The sequence below is a fragment of the Poecilia latipinna genome, unplaced genomic scaffold (genome assembly GCF_001443285.1).
Source record: "Poecilia latipinna isolate Pla-1442-1.1 unplaced genomic scaffold, P_latipinna-1.0 Scaffold1322, whole genome shotgun sequence".
Lineage (NCBI taxonomy): Eukaryota > Metazoa > Chordata > Actinopteri > Cyprinodontiformes > Poeciliidae > Poecilia > Poecilia latipinna.
The window spans coordinates 56,694-81,244 of record NW_015113938.1 but is presented as its reverse complement, the minus strand read 5'-3'; the positions used below and the strand labels follow the sequence as shown (position 1 = coordinate 81,244).

General features: G+C 39.6%; 1 protein-coding gene and 1 long non-coding RNA gene across 5 annotated transcripts; one reads left to right on the top strand and one right to left on the bottom strand.

The window, feature by feature from the left end:
- Positions 1-1,598: 1,598 nt before the first annotated feature.
- Positions 1,599-24,359, bottom strand: LOC106961675 (tyrosine-protein phosphatase non-receptor type 12-like). Of its 4 annotated transcripts, none has more exons than XM_015055564.1 (15): positions 24,234-24,359; positions 22,740-22,778; positions 21,725-21,796; positions 21,521-21,580; positions 20,407-20,549; positions 19,737-19,803; positions 19,578-19,655; positions 18,577-18,675; positions 15,688-15,773; positions 10,620-10,809; positions 8,628-9,567; positions 6,476-6,547; positions 5,180-5,233; positions 4,105-4,185; positions 1,599-3,350 (listed from the first exon to the last, which is right to left on the bottom strand). In XM_015055564.1, exons 1-15 carry the CDS (start codon positions 24,339-24,341, stop codon positions 3,289-3,291), a joined length of 2,151 nt encoding a protein of 716 aa, XP_014911050.1. In that variant the 5' UTR covers positions 24,342-24,359; the 3' UTR covers positions 1,599-3,288. The 4 variants fall into 4 exon arrangements, with proteins under 4 accessions (XP_014911050.1, XP_014911047.1, XP_014911048.1 ...); XM_015055561.1 differs by having other exon boundaries at positions 4,101-4,185; positions 24,234-24,338; XM_015055562.1 differs by lacking the exon at positions 6,476-6,547 and having other exon boundaries at positions 24,234-24,338.
- LOC106961677 (uncharacterized) lies at positions 6,554-18,572 on the top strand. The gene is made up of 2 exons (XR_001427823.1): positions 6,554-8,115; positions 17,790-18,572. It is a non-coding gene; the product is annotated as an uncharacterized LOC106961677 (long non-coding RNA).
- Positions 24,360-24,551: the final 192 nt, after the last annotated feature.

Here is a 24,551-nt window from a genome sequence, read left to right as displayed (position 1 = left end):
TTCCTTGTGCCCATAAAATGATTTCCTTTTTCAAGCCTGTGTAGAAACACCATGGTGTCTTCCTGACAAATGTTCATTAATCTCCCTCCAACACTTCACTTATGATCCATTATCTAGTCATCATATTCTAATTTACTAGACAGCATTATAACTTCATAAGTCAGAGTGAATTATTAAAAGCTCATCTGGTCTGCATCCTAAAACGATTACCGTCCACGCATACCGTCATTCATCCAACTGGCAAAACCCGAGTGAGAAAACAAAAACAGGAGCATGTTTACTTTAGGTTCATCTTTACTGATTGATTTCTGCAACATACAAACATTTTGGAGTGGGTCCGACTGTGTTTTTGTGCTGTGGCGGAGCAGGAGGGTGAGGCGGCGAATCAACTCGCGTTTTAGTCCAACGATGATTGAAGGAGAGGCTGGAGAGGAGGGGAGGCGTTCTCGCTTAAAAGGCACAGTTGGGCTCCCTTCTGAGTTTGAGGTTTGCATAAATGAGCGAAGCGGGGACAGAAAAACGAGGAAACGAAACAGTTAAATAGCCCGTGTCTCTTGTCCGCGCGAGTGTGTGTGTGTGTGTGTGTTTTCTTTTCGTGTAACTCTGAACCGCTTACATCTGCTTAATCGAAGCGATCAGTACAGTATCACAGCTTTAAGAAAAATTTGAACCCTAAGACGCTAAGTGAAGGACAACAAAAAAAAAACGTTAGCGCACAAAATAGCTGGGGGGGGGAGGGAGATTTTATAAAATGGAGAAGCTGAGTGAGCATGTGGGACGCAACAAACAACTTTGTGTACAAAAATAACTTTCAAAATATCATTTACAAAAACAATGAATTATTATTTCCATCATTAATATTATTATTATTAATACAATCTTATCCAGAGCCCACTGTAGTCATCATTCAGGGCCGAGTAGGCGGTCTGTGCTTCCTGCTCTGCCCACCAGTTAAAACATTTATTAACCTGTTAGCCATAAAGCCTGAAAACAACAACAACAAAAATTAAACCCTGAACATGTTCACCATAAGATATCAGAATAACTTACATTATCTATGTGGAGGAATCATCATCATCATCATCATCATGCACTGAACTTCTTACATCTTCTGTTAATACAAATATTTAAAGAATAGCAAAAAGAAACTGGAAACATTACATATCTAAGCTGCTCTGTACAGTTCTTTATCTTTATAGAAAAAAAACTATGCATATACTGTATAGCAACTGTTGCTTAAGAAAAAAAAAGAAAAAAAAAAAGGTGATGTTATTCAGAACAGAACAGTAGTCCTTGGTCTTTATAGCTGCTCCTGGTGTGTTATAGGGTCATTAACAGGTACACAGGTTAGCCTGTGTGTGTGTGTGTGTGTGTGTGATTGGGAGAGAGGAGCAGCTGGCGGATTAATATTTCTGTCAAATCCCAGTTTCAAGTGTTTCAGGTGTAACATTCAGGCTCTGAAACACAGATATACCGTGAGAAGATTTTTTTTTTTTTAAAAAGAGGACGAAAACAGTAACAGGATTTTGGCCAGAGCTACTGACACCCCTGGTGAAGATGTGGAGAAACTGTTCAAATAAAAAAATAAAAAAACCAAAAAATATTCATCTTTTATTAGAGAAACAATTTCTTACAGAGAAATGTTGAAAAGTCCAGCATGTAATGTCAGTACATTTATTCAGCGAGGGGACGAAAGTTAAGATTGTTTTTAAACAAAGTCACAGCTGGAACAATCGTTGGTCCCTCTTTCAATTAACTAAACGCAACTTAGACGTTTCATAATTTACACTTGTCCATTACTTTATAATTTACTAAGTTTCTATTAGCTCTAGAACAGTGATCAGAAGCTGTGCATTTTGGTCAGACAGGATTAATATTAAGCTTTTCCCACATTAATCAGTCCAGGTGGGCTTGGTGTGAAAGAATGAAGACGCTGAAAACCGTTTTGTGCCTGCTGTTAAGTACAGTAGTGGATCCGTGATGCTGTGGGCCCGTTTCTCTTCCACAAACAATGGGAATACTGATACGAGTACAAAACAACTAGAGCTCTTTCTGTTAATATTAATTAATAGCAGATATTCTTAAATAAAATTCTGATTTCAGTGTAGGATGGCGCTACTGGATTAAAATCTGAATTTAGTTTTAGGCTTTTGACAAATCTTTACCAGGGGGGCCCGAAAAGTGAAACCAGAAACACAAATTTTCTTTTTTAGATTTTAAGTTCTGATAAATAAACGATTGATATTTTCAATTTTGCAAATGACTTATGAATTTTCTACTGTTTCAAAAACTCTCCATCAATCTTGCAGCCCAGGCTACATTTAACTGATTGGTCTGACAGATTCAGTGAAAAAAATAAAAAATAAATAAATTTAAAAAAAAAAATTAAAACTTTCTGCACTTGAGTTTCTCAGACTCGGTAGGGAATAGATTAAAGCACATAAGAAAAAAAAAAAAAGAGGAAATTCTCACGTTAGTGACTCAAAGTTAGATTTAAAGGTAAAATCAAACTCTTTGAACTTAAGTGAAGGGGTGTCATTATTCAACAGTGTAATTAGCAAATCCCGTTAGCATTCGGACGCCAACAACAAAAAAAAAAAAAAAAGGGCGTAAAAATGGAAAACAGTGGAACCCGATAGAAAAATTACCGAATGGCGGAAAACCCTCAACGCTCCAGTGTCCATCCTGATCTCATGTGAAGTAGCACCAGAAAGAAGAGACAAAGAGAGAGAGACAGCAATACAAAAGAAGTCAGAGAAAGTACCCAGGCAACCTCTGCATACCCAACTGAAAAGGTTGCATCATGAGTACGAGATTATCTAAGTTCGCTTTGAAGATTGTTCGTTCAGCGGGAGGCAGCAGAACCACTTCTGGGACAGAGATCTGCTTCGTCGCTCTCTAGCTTTTCCTGATGAAGTTGCTTTTCTTCTCATTTGGCTTGAAACTTGTTTAAGAGTCTCTTAGATCTCGCTTCATTTAGTGTAAAAAAAAAAAGAAGAAAAAAAAAAAAAAAAGAAGGAGAAGTAGAAGAAGAAAGTAGGCTCTTCTTTTAGCCCGCTATCAGTATAACAGAGAGAGATCCCATGTCAGCTTCTACAGAAGTCAACACTGTGAGGAGCAAAAACTCAGGAATAAAAGTCTCATATTCTTTTCCTGTGTGCCAGCCTGTTCTTTTTTGTTGTTTTTTTGTTTGTTTGTTTTTTTGTTTTGTTTTGTTTGTTTGTGCCGACCAGTCAGGACTCCGTATCCTAACGAGGAAAAGCAGCCGATGGTGGATGGATCCTTCCATCATGTCCACTTCACAGGGGGTTCTCGAGGGCCTTTGGGCTGAGTGCAGCGGTTACCGAACCCTGAAAGGAGAAAGGCTCTTAGCGGGGTTTGCTTTTCTTTGGACGGAATAAATGGCATCTGAAAGTTTCCCTCCGTTCTGCCTGCTCTGAAAAGCCAAACGTTTCCTGCACACGCGGTCCAAAGCTAGATTTCCCTTCAGCAAAGGCAAACGCCACACGTCAAAAAATATGTCCGTCAGCAACACTCTGAAAATGTGCTGCGATTCTTTTTTTTTTTTTTTCCAGGCTCGTAGCCCTTGAAACCCTCTAAACTTATTCCCATTTTGTCACGTTCCAACCACAAACTTCAATGATGGTACATAACGAACGCAAAAGAAAAATGATGAATGTTTCTTTTTTCTTTTTGCAAATAAAAACCTGAAGTGGCTTGGATATATTTTAAGAACTGCAGTGTCGACACTTTGTGGAACAACAGCTCGCTGAAATTACAGCTGCAAGTCTTTTACGTCGTCTCTGTGCCAGCTTTGCACATTGAGAGACTGAAATAAGTTTGTAAATTCTTCTTTGTAAAATGGCAGATTGCATGGCGAACCTTTGAACATCAATATTCTTAATTTAATTTAGGTCTGAACTTTGACTGGGTCGTTCAAAAACACTCGTATGTCTGATGCTATTCTGCGTTGCACAATAGAGTCCAAGAACAAGACACAGAAATCACAAAATATGGAAAAGGAATACGAGTAATTTGTGCAATCCACCGAAGGTAACCAGTATGTCAAATATATTAATGAAGGTTGACGGCACACTTACCCACCCAGGTCTACTTGGCTAACTCCTGCTGTGCCGCCGTCTGATGCAGACACCGCCGGCGACGCCTCAGAACAATCAGAGCCATCTGGACATAAAAACAAAAAACAGACATATTAATTCAAATGAAAATGTTTTGACCAAATACTTAAAATGTGGATAAAGCTACAATATTTGCAACGAAGATCCTCATGCTTCTGTGAGACGTTCTTCTTTAAAAAGTTGCAAAATTGATCAAAGCTACTATAGGGAGGTAAATCCCACGCAGATTTAAAAGTCTGGCTTTTAAACGTTAAATTAGTCAGACTGGAGATGTTTTAGATCCGATCTCGGTTACTGCATGGGGTCGGATCTAGACTTTTTTTTTTTTTTTTTTACATGATTACCCAGAAAACCTTTTCCTCCTGCACTGTACGTCAGCTGCAGTCATAGTCCTAACCTGCAGCACTTTTATCACTCAGGCTTTATTATTTTCTTAATCTAATCAAGTGTTGTGTTTTTGTGCCCTTTTTACGATGACATTCACAGTGAAAGAAAGACTGTATTAGCTGCTGAAAACCTTCATGCAACACTATGCCGTTTCAAAAAGCGATCTCCAGTTGGAAGAAAATACCTCCCCTGCAGTACTGGTTTGGGACTCGATGGGACCAAATAAAAAGAAGTCTCTTGATTTTCTTAAAATTAAATTTGCACTCGGTGAAAACACTTCCAAGTCGAAGAGTAATTCCCTTCGGATGAAGCCGCAGACCTGCACCAGAACCGGTGAAGCAGTAAATTGGCACTAACAATCATTAAACAATCCTCACAGCACTCATTTTTATTGCACCTCTCCGCAGAGTTGTTTCATCTCGCCCTCTCCTTTATCTGCTTTACTCACACGCTTTCTCTAACAGCTGCCCCTGACTACTGTTGTCGCGATTATCGCTCAGCGGCTAATTCATGAAAGCTTTCCGTTTTCTTCGCCGCTCACCTCTGTGAGCGCTCGGACAAATCCGGAGGAAGACAAACGATCGTTGCTGCACACACCGAGGCAAAGAACCAAAACCACAACTGAGGGAAGAGGTCAACCGAAGTGTTTGTACCTTTTTGTGAGCAGCTCCATTCAGCTAAGGCTGACGTTTTCACTTCCAGGGGATCTGAGAGAGGAAGACGTTCGGTCAGTTTCACAGTTTTATTCACGGACACGTTAAGAGAAAAGAGGAACATACCGTCACGCACTCGTCACACTCGGGCTACGTTCAGAATCAGACTTCACCAAACCCAAACATAAAGAGGAAAATCTAAACCTTCGCTCCAAAGCGCGCCTCGGGTTTTAAATTCTTTGTCTGCTGTCCTGTCTTATAAACCCGCGTTGAAAAGATGTTCACACAACTTCAGTTCATCTTCAGTATAATTTATTTTGTGATGGACCAAAGGAGAATGAGGCACAAGTGGAAGATGGTAAGAAAAGGCAGTTTTCTTTTTTAAATCTGCAATCTGAAAAATGTGGCATGCGATTCTACTCTGTCCCCTTTACTCTGATACACCTAAGGAAAATCCCCAAGTCACCAAAACACCAGCAGCTGTAATCAGGGTTCCTTCACACTTGCAATGTCAAAATTCAAGATTTTTTCAAACACAATTTTTAAAATCAGTCTGGAAATCTAAGTGTAACACACCAGCAGGTGTCAGAAATCAAAGTTAATCGACGCCAACTAAGCAAAAATTACTGTAAAAAGCCGTGTATTCACCAGAAGTACTAATCTTTCTCTTTTAGACAATAAAAAACTCCAAATACACAAAAAAAAATGACTTTGTTTTTTCCTCATGTCATCTAGACATTAAAAAGTGTAATTCTTTACTTTTGCAAACTTTCAGAGAGCATATAAACCATTTACTACAAATCTAAACCATACTTTTGAGACTTTTTTTGAAAGAAAAACAACAACAACAAAAAAAACGGTGTACCCATTTCTTTCTAATCCACAATGATGCCCTACTTTCTGTTAGTCCATCACACAATGTGGGCTTAATGTGACAAAATCAGACCAAGTGTTGGTTGTGTGAATTCACGGGACATGTGGTCAATGCTGCCCTCTAGTGTTGAAACAGTGGTAAAGCCTCCAAGAAAAGCACCACTTCTGCTCCAACTTGTTCGTTTGGATGGCAGAGCATCACAAAACACGAGGAAAACGTCATTACCTTTCCACACACAGCGCTGAAATTAATCACAACCCAAAAGGCGCCAGCCAACCACTTGAACACATCTCTTCTTTGTATTTCAGCCTCACAGGTCCACCTGGCTCTGGGAAAAGATGGCCGACAGCATGGAGGCAACCCAGTGAATCTGCGCCACCGCAGATTCACCCACCTGAAGACTGTGACCAACACAAACGCACCTGTGGCCAGTATGAAGGACTCGGGGGTTCTCTCAGGGAGAGGGGGAGGAGAGTCGTCACTGTCCCAGCAGTCTGGGTTAAGAGGTCAGAGGGCAAACGAGAGGGAAAGTTAACAACTGGCCGACAAGAGAAAGAGAAGTGAAAGTAGTTTGCTGTGATTTGAAACGCTGCTCTTGTTTCCAATATCATTTATTAGTCGAGAGGGATTTGTGGCATTTTAATATTCATAAGATTGAGCACTAAAGTAATATTTATGCATGTTTTCTTTCACTGTAGAGATTCACCCTCCATCAGTATTACTGTATTTGAGGCCTCGATGACAAGCAGTTCACATCTTAAAAGTTTTATGCCTGCACACTGTGTAGGTTTGAAATTATATTAATCTATTTGTATATCGTGTTAATATTTTATGGGTGCGTGTTCCGGATTAGTCGACACGTTTATAGCGAGGCTGCAGATTTACTGCTGCTCTAGCTGGGTTGTTTGATGAAGAACGAGCTTGAGGCTTCGCCCGCCAGCGAGAGCCGATGTATTTTTCTTGAGCGTTTTCGATTTGATGGAGAAAATGTAGTTTCGCTGACGCTACTTGATAATGCGTGTAAAAATGAGCCTTTAATTACTTTATTATAGAAAACCACTGCTCGGTTCTTTATTAGTTTTTGTCACACATCTAAGCTAATAATTTTATCCTTCAGACGACTAAAATGCAGCCACACGTCTTCAAGTTTCTTATTAGTGCCAACCCCGATTAGAGCGACTCCGCTTAAAGTAACTTCCATCTTCTGTTGTTAGTTATGAATTCAATAATAAAGTTCATCCAACCACCACGATGCTGCAGCTTGCTCAGCGCGCCTCATTAACAAGCAGCCATTAGATCATTGCAACAATCAAACAGCCGCCGTTAGCCAGCGGTAAATAAAACCGCCGCTGCCGAAAAGAGTGCCAGAAAGCGAAGCAGGCCAAGACGCTCAACCTTATTAGCCCTCGTTACGACGGCGAGAACAAACATCTCCACCACCATAAACCAGAATCTTAAAGTAGAAAAAATAAAATAAAAAAAAAAAAGAGAGAGAGAGAGAGAATCAATAAAAGATCAGGAGGAATTTCAGCCTTTAAACAACCAATTGACTAAACCCACATCCTGTAGTCATGGCAGCAGAGGACAAAACAAGCCAACAGGGTGACACTGCTCTGTTCAGCCCCGCCGTGCACAAATGTGGCACCAATCAGTGTCATGCAGTGTTGATCCTTAGCCATCCGACATGCACTCAAGTTCACACACAACCGCAGGATTTCTCTCTCATTCCCGAACCGATCGCTCGGACAAACACAGACAGGAGGGGAGGAAAGAGGAGGGAGTTTGGACAGATGTTTGGCTGCAAATGCTTGCAGCATTCCTTGCAAACCAAACCAATTAGTGAGAAGTCATGCTTTTAAGCAAGACACATGGAGTAATAGTGCTGCACATTGTTCCCACTGCTTCTACTCATGTTTCCTGCGTGTCTTATGATGAGGTTTTTTTTTTTTTCCTTTAACTAAGTTAAGAGGATTTGTTGACATTTAGAGTGTCTTGCAAAAACAAAAGATCCTTGAATTTCCCCACATTTTGAAGCACAAACCAGAAAACAGACCAACACAAAGTTGGTCTGTTTGGAAGGAAAAGCCCTCAGCTTTACAACAAAAACACGTAATACATAAAGGCTAAAGAACGATCTAAATTTGTTTATTAAACTTTAGAGTTTTAATCAAGGTAAAATTACTATTGACAAATTTCTTGCAATGGAAAATGTTAAGTACAACAAAGTATTTGTATTTTAACTACCAAAACTTTAATAAGTGTAACTCCAGACACTTTTACTGAAGAGACCCAAATCACTTTTATTTAATTTCTTAAACTTGAATCCTGTTCTTACATCTGCAGATAAATTTGTTTAACCATGCCTAAAAGTATTTAAAAAATAGATGCTTTTCAATTAATAGAGAAGTTTTGGATCTACAATGAATAATATTAATTTTCAAAAAAAAAAATATATATATATATATATAAATTTCAATTATTTAACGTGAAAAGTGAAAAAGTGTGTAAGTGGATAAGCAAAAGGGTGTTAAGAGGTCATATATTGAATTAGGAAGTGAAAATAGCTTGACGTACTTGTTGGGCTTGCAGAGGGTGATGGAATGGTCTGCCCCGCGATGGACATGGGCAGCACCTTTCTGACCGACTGCTGGGTCCCAAGGGGAGGCGAGGTCGTCACGGTGCCCGTCGCCGTGGAGACGTTTTTGTGATGACCCTCCTTCAGCTCGGACATCTCCTCGTTCCCCTCCTCCTCCGAGTTATCGGAGTGCAGGGGGTTGGTGAAACTGAGCGCAGTCCTGACAGGAGTGGAGGAGGACGACGACGAGGAGGAGGAGGAGGATATGTGGGACGAGGAAGAGGAGGATGGAGCGGCTCTGTCCGAGGAGGAGGAGGAGGAGGTCTTGGGAAACGGTTTTTCTGGGCTGTTGCAGGAGTGCGTCCATGTCGCGTGGCCGGGTTTCGCGTCTTGCGTCTTCTCCTTGCCGTCACTCGTCACGGGAAGGTGGTTGGGTCTGGTCAGGACGCCCTCGTCCGAGTGGCTCTCTCCGCATCTGCCCGACCCCCCCTCCGTCCCGGAGTCCTCCGACAGAGAAGAGCTGGACGTCAGCAGGGTTTGACCGGACCGGGCTTTGAAGGCGTGGGCCCTCTGCAGCGTGGAACCACTGGTGGTCGAATTGTTGGCTCCCGTGGAGGAGGAGGTGTCGAAGCTGCGTGGTCCTTCCTGCAGCGGAACCTTTTTGATCTCTATGCTGAGCTTCCTCTCGATCCGAGGGGCGCCGCAGCACTCGACGACCGGCGACAGGGGCGAGGAGGGCGTCGGAGTCTGGCTCGGGCCCGACTCGGACTTTGTCGACGTCGACGAGGATTTGCTGTTGTAGTTGTCATTGAGGTCCAGGTGCGAGACCTGGGTCTGCCGGTTCTGGCTTTGTACATTCGGATCTCTGCGCTCTGATTGGCTGGAAGGTTTGTTGAGTCTGGATTCGGACCGGTTCTGCTGCTTGTTCGCTTCTTCGTTCTGTAACCAGCAAGAAACGAGACGCGTGATCTCCAGAAAGAAAAAAACATCCAACAAAGCAATCTTTGATTTCCTTATTCTGCATGGGATGAAACAATCCTAGATTTAACCTGATAATTATTATAAATAAAGCCAAACGTTTCGGCACACATAGCTAATTCTGGAACTTGTTGCTTCCTTTCTAGGAAGTCTGTTTTACAAGAGCATTTTCTCATTTTGTACCATTTAAAAACTATAAATTAAAGCTAATAGTAAAGACAAGAACAAATCAGGTTTTATGGTGCAGTCAACATCTGTTTAAAAGCACGTTAAGCTGTGAAACAGTAACAACTTAATGTCAGTCGGACTTGAAGACAATCGGTCAAACGATGAGAGTAAAACCTGAGCAGCTTTGTTTGTATTCATGACTGTATCTCAATCAGGTATGATTTTGTTGGTGGGTCATTCGGTTAATCTGGTGATATGCGAGTAAAATTTTGTTTTGTTGGTGTAAAAAAAATCCAACAATGGCTCATGGGGACTTTTACAGACAATTTGAAAGGACAAACACAAAACTTTCCTGTGACATATTCCAACAGCACAAATATTTTAATAAATGGTAATAGTTTAGTATGTAGTCTATTGTTGTTTGTTTTTTGTTGTTGTTGTTTTCGGCCTGTGGTGTTTTCCAACCACATTCATACAGTTTATGAGATCTACTCATTTCCTTATTCAAGCTGAGCCACAGTAGAGTTTGTTATTGCTTTGTGGGAGAAGAGATGAGAGAATCAGACCTTGGGGGAATTTGTTAATTTTCTTAAATCACTTTTTATTCAAAGATCTTTATGTAAATAAAGCCTCAGTCATATCTAATTTCATTTTGGACGCACAACAAAGCTTCTACAAACAAACTTAATGTTCAGTTAGCATTAAGTTTATGTTCATAACATTTTAAATTAACTTTACTGAAATGCTGCGCTCTCTTCTGTCTTTCATGCGTTTTTTTACACATCCTTCAGTCACACGTAAAACGAACAAATATGTTAAAAAAATATATATATATTTCAGCTTACCTCTTTCAGGCTGCGCTGCGTGGTATCCAGGACATGTATGACAGGTTTGGGATGGTAGCGGTCGTTGTCCTGCCGCACGTTGGTGACGGTGGGGAAAGCAGACGGGGGAGACGGGGTGAGAATCGGGGGGACGGGGTGAGCCTCAGGGGGCTGGAGAATCTCCTCCTTAACGTCGCCTTCCACCTGCGAACTACGCCAAACCACAGAGGAAGAAAATGATTACTTTCTGATGGAAAGAGGGTACAAAGACAATTTTACAATCATCCCACTTGTTTCACACCGTTTAATGGGGGAAAAGGAATATTCCTCAGATATCACCACTAGAGGGCAGACTTTTAAAACGTCTGGCAGTAAAAAGTCTAGAGTTGCTCTGCTGAGACAAATTACATGTTCCCAGATTTCAGGGTTCGACTCCCAGAACGTTTTCAGCCCATATTTTGTGGATTTACAGTAAAAATAGTATCTGAACAAACTGGAAAAAACATCCTTAGAATCTGATTTATTTCTCTTTAACAAACTTTAGATTCAGGGATTATAAATTACCCGCAAAAAAGAAAGAAAGAAAGAGATCTCTAAAATGCGCAAGTAGTCACGCAGAGCTTTAAATTGTCGCACAAATTCAGCTGCATATAGGTGTGAATCACACACAGGATACAAAGTTACACACCAAGGCATAGCTCCACTCCCCCAAAACGGGCGTTTACACGCGCATGCAACGGCAGCGGTGCGGAGAAACAGCGAAAGGATGTGGTGGTGTGCTAATTCAAGAGCACATGACTGAGGCTAGAGCCGAGGCAGGAGTGACTGCACATGATGCTGCGTGGATCAAAGGCAGACAGACAGAAAGTCAGACAGGCTAGAAGCACAAGGGGATTTCCTTTCCTTCTGTGCGGCAGTCGGGCCATAAAAGCCTTTGTCATTAAGCCTAAGTTTCTGGAGTACAGCTGTCACTGGCTTATTCTTTGAAAGAGGCTGCGAACGGCTGAGCTTCTCACTGTTTATTTGCCTCTGCGTTACGCTCAGCTGAGGCAGAGGAAGCTGTTAGACATTGAAGAAAGTAAGCCCACGAGATGTTTGATTTCCTTCGCAAATACCGTAAAAGTCAGAACGTCGAGTTATTATTAAGTCTTGTTTTTTTGAAGCGCAGAGCTTTTCAAACTGTGATAATGTCCTGCTGAATCCCAAAAGTCACCTACTGGAAACTGTAGCACATTAGGCTAAACATTATCCTTTTGCTTTCTTTAATAAAGAAAAAAAAAACACCCAAGCGGATATCTAATTTTTATCATATTTGTTGCCTCGAGAGGGAAAAAAAAAAACGATATGGCGACTTCCGGTGACGCTGATCGCTTCTGTAGGGATTTGGATTATCTGTATAAAGCTACATGAGATTAAACTTGAATGATTTCTAGGGGACAGAAATCATTGTTCTCTAGAAACGAGCGACACCGACACCAAAACCAGCACAAGAAAACGATTGATCAAATTAATCATAATGAACACGTTATTCAAATAATCGTCAACTAACTTAAGTAACTCATCTATTGCTAAGACGCCATTTTCAAAAAAAAAAAAACATACTCAGAGCAGTAAGTTAACAAAAACTGTACAAGTAGTATTTTGTATTTTTGAAGTTTATTGAATGTTAAGTCAGTAAAGTAATGTGTTGCTGTCTTTTAGGCAAGAAAATGTTTCTTTCCTTATTTAAAAAAGGAATTGATTTGAATCGTTTTCTGTCTTCCAAATATTGTATGAAAACGACTTAAGTTGTTAAATGAAAAATCAATTAATTGTCGGAATAATCGAAGGAATACTTGATTACTAAAACAATGGTTCGCTCCAGCCATGCTTATCTTTATTCCTAGTCCATTAAAGTGGTCTAAATAAACTTTATAAGCTTTCTCTGGACTTCAGTTGCTCTTTCAATCCTTACTAACTAAATTGCCTAATGAACAATTGCAGGAAAAAAAAAACCCTCAATGTTTTCTCATTAAGAAAGGTCATCCATCAGCTTATTGTCTTCAGTGTAATTTCTTTTTTAATAATAATAATCCATATCTCACGATCTTAGGTGAAGTTAGGAACACTATACACTGGTAAATCATGAACTTGTTTATTTTCTGGCATAGCCCTTCCTTCACCTCGACAGACCGAAGCATCACTCGTCCAAAGAAAAACTCCGAGGGAGATTCAGAAACCTCAGAGAACCACGGAGAAGATCAGCTTAAAAGGTCAGGAAAAAGGTTTGGCTGCTTGGAAGCGAAATGTGATGTAGCGAGGGACGATTCAAACACTTCATAATAAGATTAACAAAGGCATCTGTTAAGTAACTCCTACATGTTACTCTGAGTTCTCCTCAGAGAGCGCGTTGCGTTTTAAACAGCGGCACGCTTTCTGCTGCTCGCTTTCGTAGACGCTCCGGACGGGAAGCTGAGAAAGACGTCTGCTTGTCCCCCGTCGCATTTCAATAGATTCACACTGACAACCAAGAAAAGTGGCAAACCGTCACACATATTTAGGTCGCTCCCTCACTCCGTCGAGCCGGACAAGTAAGGCTCTTTTCTTTCAATATTTAAGATGTTGGAAACGCACTCCGAGCGAGAACTGAGGAGCTATTGAGGACTAAAAGCCGAGTGTGGTGGAAATAAGCACGTGACAAAGCTATGACTCCACTCCTGCTGTATCTCCCTCCTTCTCTCTCTCTCTCACACACACACACGCAACTATAATTTCCCTTAAACACACACACACTCACCAAAGTGACCCAGTGGGAGTGCGGCTGGCAGAACGTGGCTTATCTGGATAAAAATAGCTCGTACCATCAGCAGATTAGGCTTGAATAAGTTCGTCACATTACTTCTTGAGAGACAGAGGAGGCATACTGAGACGTCAGAGGAGGACAAGAGGCGTAAGAGACACCCAGAATACCCTCTTCTGTCCCACTTCCAGGAAATCTTGCTCTCTTGGCTGCGTCTCAAACTTCAAATTTGTGTGTTTTAATAAGAACAGGAAAGAAGCTCTTCAGTAAACAGCTCACTTACAGCCACATCCTAAAATTAGGAGCTCTGGAAAATGTTTCCCATCAAACCAGTTAGTTTAAAAAAAAAGGGGGGGGAAGGAAAGTAAGAGTAGAAGAGTCTGAATTTGATAAGAGAAAGCAATAAAAATGTATATCGGATGCCGTCATATTTATGAAACTAGAACTTCGGTTGAGTTTGTTTACCTCAAGAATGGTTGGTGGTGTAGTGGTAACAGAAAAATATTTTCCTGACAAAAGAAACGACGCTGAGACAAATGTTTGAGAATGTGAAATTTCTCCAAAAACAACTTTAAAGTAACTTTTACTTTCTGATGTGTACTCTGTACAAAAACATCTGCTAATATGCATTTAAACTAAACTGAACATGTTTACTCATAATAGGCAGTTGCTCTTCTGCCTTGATTTTTTTTTTCAGTGTCTGAGCCACATGAATGAGAGGTTACAAAATATTTATGTTCTGACTTTTAATTACCAACATGTAATATTAGCCAGTCGTTACTTTTTAGGTTGGAGACAATGAACATGGCTGACATGTTGTGACTTTTAGCTGCTTCCCTTCACTGATTTTTACAAAGCAACTGCACAGCTTGTTAATATAAAATATTATGGGAAACAGTTACGAGGAGAAATGGGGGAACTAATGATAATACTGGTCAGAAATGGAGCACGAATAATTACGTTTATCTGAATGATGCCAGAATTTTCCACTTATCCATTTTCTTTGTCAAAAAATTCAATTCTCTTAATTAAAATTTTTTGGCTAAAGTGGTCTCTCATCAGAGAATTACAGGGACTGTCACAACGTTTTACATCTCCAAGTACTTTACGTCTAGATCAAGCTTCTGATTTTTGACAATGTTTGTCCTAGAATTAACTTTTTGCTGGACAAATCGCCATTCCTACAATCTATTTCAATCATTTTTGAACATTTTTCAACTTTGGACATGGATATGACCTAAGCCGTTGTAATCTGCCAGCCTGAAACTAACAGAAATAAAAGCCTTTAAATCTAGTTGGCGAGTTTAAACCTAAGACGCCATCTTCAAAAATATCTAGGCTGTTTTGCTGCAGCTGCATGTGCAAACAATGAATTCACTAAATGCCACAAATGATCAAGCAGAGGAACAACCACCACCCAATATGGTGCTAAAGCAAACATTTCTTGTCAGAACTTTATGTAACAAGATATGAAATGATACACTGCCTCCTGGCAAGAAGACATCCTCTCAGACATTAAAGCTTTAGTGCTGAGGCAACTTTTAGGCATCCTCCAACCTTGTTAAAAAAGGTGTCAATTGTTAAATTTGGCCAGATGTAATGGGGGGGGGGAGGGTAATGCATTCTGTGGATAGACTGTAAGAAGTGGAGCAGAACCCCTGATGGGCACATACTGCACAGCTGAAGTAGAAAAATGTCAAGTGAAGGAAGGAGAGAGGGGGAAGAAATGAGCAAAAAACAAGATGAAAAAGAAACAGAGAGAAATAATATATTTTTAAAAAAAAGAGGATAACTATGTATTCATATATATAAAACATATCAAAGAGTTGGTGTCTGAAACAAAGCGTCTGGATGTCCTTTAAAGGCTTTTTGTTTACAGAGAAAGATGAAAACTTTAACTCGCCTTGGGTCTTGTTGTATCCAACCTTATGTAGAGTTGCACAGTGTTGCAGCGAGTTGCAAAAATGATTTATAGATACAACTTTGCCTCTGGTAGCCATAACCAGCCAAACAAAGGCTTACTGAAAAACCAAAGGCTGGCTGCATCTGCGCGTTGATTCAGAGCACAGGAGCCAGGAACCGCTTCTCTGAGAGAAACGTACAGTATTGTAATTTATTAATTTCTTCTCCCAACATAACACCACCTCTGCTATGTTCAACAGCGTTCCGCCTACTCATCAACCCGGGGATGAACCTGTTAATTCATCTCTGTGGAGGATGAATGTGACTTGGTTTATTCTCAACGGTTGAGTTTAGCTTGTTTGGTAGGAATATTAACAGGGAAACAGGAGGAGGAGGACGAAGTATTACCTGCGAATCCGAGGAGGTTTAGGCGGCGGAGTGTCCCATCGTTCCTCGTCTGACTGAATGCTCGTTTTGTCCGGACTGCTTTCGTTCTGGACAGACAAAAAAAAAAAAAAAAATTCCTCTCAGATTCATCCTCAACTAAAGCCATTTTTGGCCCCATTTTTCTTGGCTGAATTGTAAATGATCTTTCCGTTGAGTGTCCCGATTTAGTATATATGTGTTAAGTTTCTAGAAATATAAATCAGAATTTCTCAGAACAAAATGGATGTTTACATCTACTTAACTTTATGTTTAAGTTCTGAACAGAAAAGGTGCAGAATGTCAAAAAAAACAAACAAAAAAAATTCAAGCTTATGAAAAAAATCTGTAAGGAAAATAGGCAAGAAACTAAAACCTGTTATAAAATGTTTCAAGGTCAAAATTAAAAGTGACATCATGAAATGGATAACACAAATATTTGGGGATTTAGCTTCAAACTTTGTTAAAGTGATCAGGATGATAATGTCCACTCTTCCAAATTTGAATAGCATCACTACAGTCGCCTTACAAACTCACATCTTTTTCAAATTCGAAGTTTATGGCTAAACTTTATTCATTTTCTAGTCTTTGTTTCTTCCCCTTAGGATGCTCTAAGAGTAAAAGTTACAAGTGACTGCAGCAAAACTGTTCTGAAAGATACCGCCTTCCTCCAAACTACTCTTCTTTCTTCTTCTCTTGCTTTTATTTTTATTTCGCCTGCGAAAACCTTAATGGTCATAAACTCTTATAAACTCTTAGACTTGAACCTCCGGTAGGAAACGTCCAGAGCTGTGGCTCACTAATCGGACACGTACGCGAACATGTTTGGTGGGAGACCGTCGAGCGCAGAAACGAGTGTGGGATGCGCGTATGTGTAGGCTTCATTGTTCCCGTTGCCGTGTGGAGCACCTTGTGTGGGCGTCGTAATCACCAACAATGGCTGACTGGACATGAGTCAGTCTGCGAAGGAACCGAGTCAGATCATCTCTCCGATAAACGGTGGGCTGAGACAGGAGTTTGTTTTTGGACTACCAAACAAGTAACAGAAGTTTTAATCGGCAGCGAAAAACATAATGTAATAAGAGTTTAAATGCAACAATGTACTAAAGTGTCACATTTTATTGTTATTTTGTCATGTCCTACTCTTGTAGGAATATTGAAATTATTTAATTGTTTTTGTTTGCTCTTGTTTATTGCATCAAACAACACAAATTAATGTGTAATGAGTAGGTTTCATTAGAACATCGAAGATAGTTTTCCATGCAAAAAGAACCTTAATGTGATGTTTTTAGGGGAATAAGGACCGTTTCCATTTAGTGCAGACTTATTTCTTGTTAGATTTGTCAGCCATTGTTTTGGAATCATCCACACATCAATCCTGAACGTTTCCGAACACCGCTGCGAGATCCGGGGAGGGCAAATTAAAAATCTGGCGGCTCAGACGTAGCGGAGGCGTGTGGGAGCGTCGCTCTCATCGGGATGTGATCTCTGCAGAGAAACAGCCGGATCAGCTGCACCCAGCAACATTGTTTAATAACGTGCGACAGAAAGTCATCGTTTTCCAGTTCCTTTCTCTTTTTATATACTGTAATACAGTATCTTATGTTTAGTAAGATCCTGGTTCACCTTCAGAGACAAAGACGCACTGTGGAAAACGGATACTCTGTATTTTTAAAGACTGAAAGATTTGTTGCCCTTTCCCAAAGGACTGGTGTCTCTCGCTTACCAGTCAAAGTGCATCGAAGTCAGCGCTTCCTGAGCAGGAAGTCGTCTGGTTTGCTGCCAGAACTCTCATCATCTGTGGTTTTTAGACATTACAATCTTCCTATTGTTTGCACAGAAGCACATCACAAACAGTTGTCGAAGAGATAACTGTGAGGAAGACTCCGAGCAAGTTGTGATGATATTGAAATCATGTGGTAATCTTACCAAACCCTGCAAGCAGACATTTCGTAAGCCCTCACAACATTATGCCAGCTTTAAAAGAAGAAAGAGGCATGATATGGCGCTAAAAGAGGTTGAACTTTTTCACTTCTGACATTAGAACAACTATCCAACTGGGTTTTTATGTCCTAAACTCACAGAAGGTAATGCATAATTGTAAAGTGGAAGACAAAAAAAGTTACATGATTAAATGAACAAGTAACAAAGTGTAACATTTTGGATGCATTCAGCCCATTTTATTCTGTTACCAATAAATAAAACAATGTTTATTTGTTATCCACATGTTGGCTTACCACAAACCAGCATGTGTGAAGTTTTTCTGGTCCGAGGGACGAAAATGAAACTTTTCTTTGTGCAAACAACTTAGTGTTGCAGAAAACTAGGAAGAGCACAAAGTTCACATTGTAAAACACGGTGATGGGGGCATCATGGGTTTTCAGTAAGAGGGCTGGTTTATAGGAAAACTGTGTGCAGTTACAGGTTTGAAAATCACCTATAATCACCTGGTTTTACTCATCTCAATTCTGCGAATTTGAGAGAAGCGTTACATTAACTTTTTGACTCCGAATCGCCTCTGAAACAATACGAGATCGGTTTGTACCCATGTTTTCGGGATGATGGAAGACAGCATTAAAAAAAAAAAGCCTCAATGAGGTCAGTGGTGGCAGACAGAACAAAAGTTTCTTTTTTTTTTTTTTTCTTCCAACAGAGGAGCTTGTCTGGCATTAGCCTGAACGAAAAGATCTTTTTCCTTCAGGCACAAAACCTCCTGATCTTCTGATTTTGCAGACAGCAGACTCTCCTCCTTTTCTCCTTCCCTCTATCCCCCCTGTGACTAATTATTTGGCTTCTTCCTATTCCAAGTGTTACTCAGCCACATCCTGTCTCTCCAACACCAGACGAAATCAGTGCAATGTGAGCGTGTCGTACCATGCCATCATGTATCTGCGTGCTGGTGGGGCTCTCCAGAAGCTGCAGTTGTTTCTCGAAAAGCTGAGCGATTGCTCTGTGAACCAACTCGTACTGCTCCTAGACGGAGAGAGGATAAGGGCAAAGTGAGTTAGGCCAAGCAGAGGAATAAAATGTTGATGGTACAATTGAAAGATTCAGTGACTCGGTTTAAATTGAAAAACTCATTCATCTTGAATGTTTCTCTTAGGAAGAGGCCATAAATCTAAAACATGTTAAAAAAAAAAAAAAAAAAAAAGTCCCATCTGCACGGTATGGAAATTTACAAGAAACAAACTTCAAAAATACCGGCGTGACAGCCTCAACCGGCAAAACAAGAATGTTGTGACATTCAAACAGCCTGGAGGAAAAGTCAGACAAGAATCAGGGAAGACGACCGCAGCAGATTGAAACAAATCCAGTCCGTCTTAAAATGAAAGAAATCGATGTAACTGGGTCCAACTTGCTTTATACCAATCAATAATGTTATAATAATAAAATCATAATAAATGCATTTCCTAAATACTGATGATCTGCATAAGTGACCAGGATTAGCCAGTTTTGAGATAGCGAACTGGTTGGAAAGTAAAACGAAAAACAAAAGGAAAAGAATCTGTTCTTTGCCTACTTAAAAAAAAAAAAAACAGGAAAATAATGTAATATTTTTCATTCAGCTAACGCTTATCAAGCACATTGTACTCCAATTACACAGTGGCAAAGATAGCAGTGAGGGAAGGATGCAATTTTTTTTTATTCAAATTGTGAGTCCAACCTCAGCAGATAACTGGAAGGCAACTACAGCAAAGTCGTGAACCACCAATATTACAGATCATTTAAAATAATAATCTAATGATCATTTTAAATGATCTGTAATATTTTTACTGATCACTTCATCACACGTTGTGACATCAGAAGTGATGTCATGCCTCCCTAAATAAAGGAATCTATTTTGGATGCTGTTAGAAGAAGAAGAAAGAACAAACCTTTGTTTGGACAGCAGAGTGCCGCTGCGTCCTCATCTCCTGGATCAACCGGAAAACGTTAAAGTCCTCTGGAATTTTCTAGAAAGAGATCGGACCGGACGTTGGATTTTAAGGTTGATGTGAAGAGTAAGGTGTCAAAGGTTCGCATTTGTTGCATACCCCAGCTTTGAGGAGATTCCACGTGTAGTCAATGGCACAAATAGCCCCCGTCCTCCCACAACCTGCACTGCACACACAGACAGATCCCATCAAAGAAAGCACTCACACACACGAGAGTTTTAATCCTACGGCTAAGATGAAAACTCTCCAAATGCTAGCTTTATTTTCTATTAGCGGCCAGGCAATATACACTTAAAAAAAAAAAATTATGTTTAAAAAGCAGAGCAACACCTTCTGCAGACAGGAAGGCGACAGAAGCTATAGAGGCTAATCGCTGCTTATGTATAAAATCATAAAACCTGATCTCATGGTGTCAAACAGCTTGCTGTGACTCTAAAGAGCCGGCTGTCTCCACATCAGCCCACACAAAGCATCTTCACAGAAACAGACACGCAGCTTTGAGTCCTGCTGGGTGACACAGGAACCCGGAAACGTCCCCAGGCTGCTCATTACAGCTTATTACACACACATGGGGGCAAGCCTGTGCGCTTGTGAGCAAACACATGTGCAGTGGTGAACTTGAACGCTCATTCTTTCAATGCAATCTCTTTAATAATTATGGGTTCTTAATAATTGCTAATAATTATTTTTGATCAGTACGATAGCACAAAGCTATTGTAATACGTGTTATAATAATCACCTATCTTTTGCTATTTTTGCGTGAGCTTACCTGCAATGAACACAAATAGGAACGTCGTCGTTCTCCTGGTATTTCCTCATCAGTCCGATCATATCCAATATGGAGTCGAACGACGATGGGACGTCGTGATCAGGCCAGTTGATGTAATGGAACTGAGATATCCTCCGTGTTTCCTGCAGGGCAGAATAAATAGTTAAAACTTAAAGAATTTGGTTTTCTGCCTTGTTTTACAACAAAAAAATAACTAAAAATCTGAAGAGTGGAATGGGTTTTCAGCCCCCCCACTCTAAGCCAATACAAAACCGCATTTTGCTGCAACAGCTGCAAGTCTTCCAGGGCACATCGCTACCAGCTTTGCACATCTGGAAACTGAAATTGTTGCAGCTTCTTTGCTAAGTAGCTCAGTTAGAGTGGATGGTGAGCATCTGTGAATGTCAACGTTCTCAGCTGGTTTTAGGGTTGAACTCAGACTGGGATTCTGTACGCTCGGATCGAAATTACTGCCCTCTGAACATCTTGCCATGAAGACCAAAATGTCCAAGTCGAAAGCAGCAGTGGGGAACAGAAATTGGATTTTTTTTTTCTTTTTTTCCAAGAAAAGACGCATCAATATAGGAAAAACAAAACAGACAACATAAAAATGTTCTGATTCTTCTGTCTTCTGTTTCTCAGTTTAAAAATAAAAGTTTTTTTTGTGTGGTTCAAGTTACTAAAAGTCAACCTCTGTTTCCAGTCTTTAGCAGGAGTGTTTTCTCATGACTGCCCTGTATTTAGCTCCACCCACCTTTACATTTACTCTGACCACTTCCTGCTTTAAAAAAAAAAAAAAAAAAAATTGCATCCGGATGATGCTGTCGCCACTATGTTTCATCATAGAAAGTGTGTGCATGGGTTGATGCAGAGTTAGTTTTCCACACCCTCCGAGGCCTTCACAGAACAGCTGAGCGTCTACTGAGATTATGCAACACAAATTGACGATTTACTGCTGTATTTAAGGCACCTGATTACGCTGAATTTCATTTAGGGGTGTTAGAGTTAAAGAGAAACAACACTTTCCAGCTTTATTTAAAAGACATAAAGCTCATGCTTTTTCTTGAACTATAAAACACAAAGACTTGTGATCGTTGGTTCTTTTAGGACTTACGTTGTTATTCTGCACCGTCAAAGTCCTGATAAAGTAGTCCGTTCTTTGCTGCTCTGATTCCTTGAAAACAAAGATAAAGGAAAAAAAAAAAAAAAAATTTTAATAATCCCTGATCGAAGCCACACATCACAACACAAAGTGTGAGATGAACACTTCTCTTTATTTTCAACACACGCCTGTAATATCGCACGTTGCTCGACTTACACAGGAGATTCTGAAAGGGCCGAAACTCAAGGGCTCCTCGTCTCGTGATGGAAAATACCGCTCGCATTTTTTCTAAAGCAGAACAGAGAAGCCGTTACCACAAAGGGAGATGCCGCTGCTTCCTGCGCACACAAACCTTTTGTAGTCTGAAGTACACAATCGAAGTGACAAGAACAAAGGCAGAGAGAATTAAAGCAGAAAAAGACAGAAAATTCTATTTTGACAAGCGTGGACTCTCAACTGCTGAAGGATGTTTGGTGAGGGAAAAAGTACAAACAAGACTTGCGATTCATTTATATATTGATCAGTTTTTTTGTTGTTGTTGTTGTTTGCGTTCATTTTGTCTTACACAAATATTAAATTCTGATTTTATATAGTCACATCTCTTCAGATTCTTAGTTTTATTTTTTTTTAATAGACAGAAATCTGTCAACTATCCTCTTGGAATGGTTTTCTTCTTTTCTGTAACTTAAAGTTTTCTTGCTATAACACCGCTTCCCCTTTAATTAATCATGCATGAAAGTTTTTAAAATATGCTGTGCTTGAACAGATTAGAAAGATTTTTTCAAATCAATCTAAATAAACACAATCGAATACGCAAAGTTGATTTAATCTTCCTCCCACAGCCATAAGCTGCTTATTTAAATACCTCATCAGATATGGGCATAATAGTGTACAGACGAGGAAATGCAAGCAATTTATTTCAACCCAAATGTGGATCAATTGAAATTTATTCAAGGTTTTTTTTTTTTTTTTTAAATATAAAGACGTTCCAGTACATGCAGGAGAGGCAAAATCATCCACAAAGAAACGCTAGAAAATCTGAAAATCTTCAAGGATAAACAACCTTCAACAGTAATGCTAAAGAATGAAACCCTGGGAGGGGGGGGGGGAAATAATTCTTTGAGATTTTGTTGAAGGTTGTGCAGAGACGGCGTGCCGCAGCTTCGATGGAGGCAATAAAAACAGAGATATCTGTGCAAACACTTTGAACTGACACGAGTCACAGCCTTACCCTTCCCATCTCAAATTCTCGACAAGCCATTACAATAACCTGCAGAGACACAGACAGGAGGAATTAATACAAATCAATCCATGCACAAAGCTGAACACTGCATGTTTGGCAAGAGATGCCTAATATGATCTGAGCACGCTGTGTTTGTGCAGGTTTTGATACGAGGAAACGATTTCCAACACATTTTCATGATGCCTGTAATCCTGAATCATTTTAACAAACACCGTTCAGGAGGTTGCTACAACTGTACAGAATACATAGATGAGGAAATGTGCATATGAATGAGTAAATACACATAGAAATACAAATACAGATCATCATTTAGATTTGCAGCCGTTTTATTTCATAAAACATTAAAATAGTTAATATCATGCTGTGCCCCTCGCTGGCCCCAATACTGAAATTGGTAACACTTTATTTGAAGGGGGTTGAATAAGACTGTCATGACACTGTCATAAACATGAATAAGCCTTCATGAATATTTATGACTATTGTCATAAAGCGTCATTCGGTAAATTATGACACTTTTAATACAAAGTTGACATTATTCAAAATGTCTTTGTTATGACAACTTGACATTAACCAGGAAATCATTACTGTTTAAACTTTACCTTTAATAACATAAAGTTACCTAATTTTTAAAGTGCAATCAGTAATACTTTTATAACAAATTTATGTCAGTAATTATTTCTTGGTTAATGTCAAGATTGAATCATGTCAACTTTGTATTAAAAGTGTCATAATTTACCGAATGACGCTTTATGACAACAGTCATAAATATTCATGAAGGCTTATTCATGTTCATGAGAGGTGTTATGTCATGTTTATGACAGTGTCATGACAGGCTTATTCACCCCGCTTCAAATAAAGTGTTACCTTGAAATTCAATATTACTGCTTTGCCTGCTCGTTTTTAAAAGCTTTCAAACATGATTTCTTGAGTATGTTTTGACCTACATGAACATTCATGCAGAGTCAACTCTGAGACCTTAACCCTTCACACAAAGTAACACGTTTGTGGCTTCCTGTTCGTGCTAAACTAGAGCGCCAAGACGGCTTATAAATGATTTTCGACTTGATTTGATCACCTCTTGTTCGAAAATGAAGGTACTTGAATGGATCAACTCTGAATTTCAAATGGATATGGATAAAAAAAACATAAGAACTGGAATATTTCACACTTTTCACAGATTCTTTGAAATAAATTTTGTGATTCATAAAAACTTTGATCCTTTGTTTGTGTTCTATACGTACGATGTATGATTCTGTGAAGGAATTTGGTTTTATTTTAACAGATTCTCCTGAGAAAAATAATATATTTTTAGGTCAGACACATCATTTTGACTCATGAAAATGATTTTTATACAAAAAAAAAAAAAAAAAATTCTAAAAAGCAGGAATATAACCTAAAATGCCTGTTTTTACTCTGGTTCATGTTTGTGTAACCTTCCCAGCACCTAAATAACGACTCTCCTATACGGTGGATCACACTCACAGCGACGTTGTACTCCCAGTTCATCCTCCAGAAGTCGATGACCGTGTTTGGGAGCGGACCCTGAGTTGCGATGTAGGCTTTCGGGCCGTCAACACCCTGAATAAACATGCAGTGGAAGAATAAATCAAAGAAATCATGGTCTGAATCAAAACTAGACGACATAATCTCACTGCTTAATCCACATGATATACATATATATATATATATATATATATATATATATATATATATATATATTTTTTTTTTTTTTTTTTTTTTTTCCTAAAAAAAATTTAAATTAAATGTAATTTTTGTAGTATTGGGTTTTTTTTTTTGCAT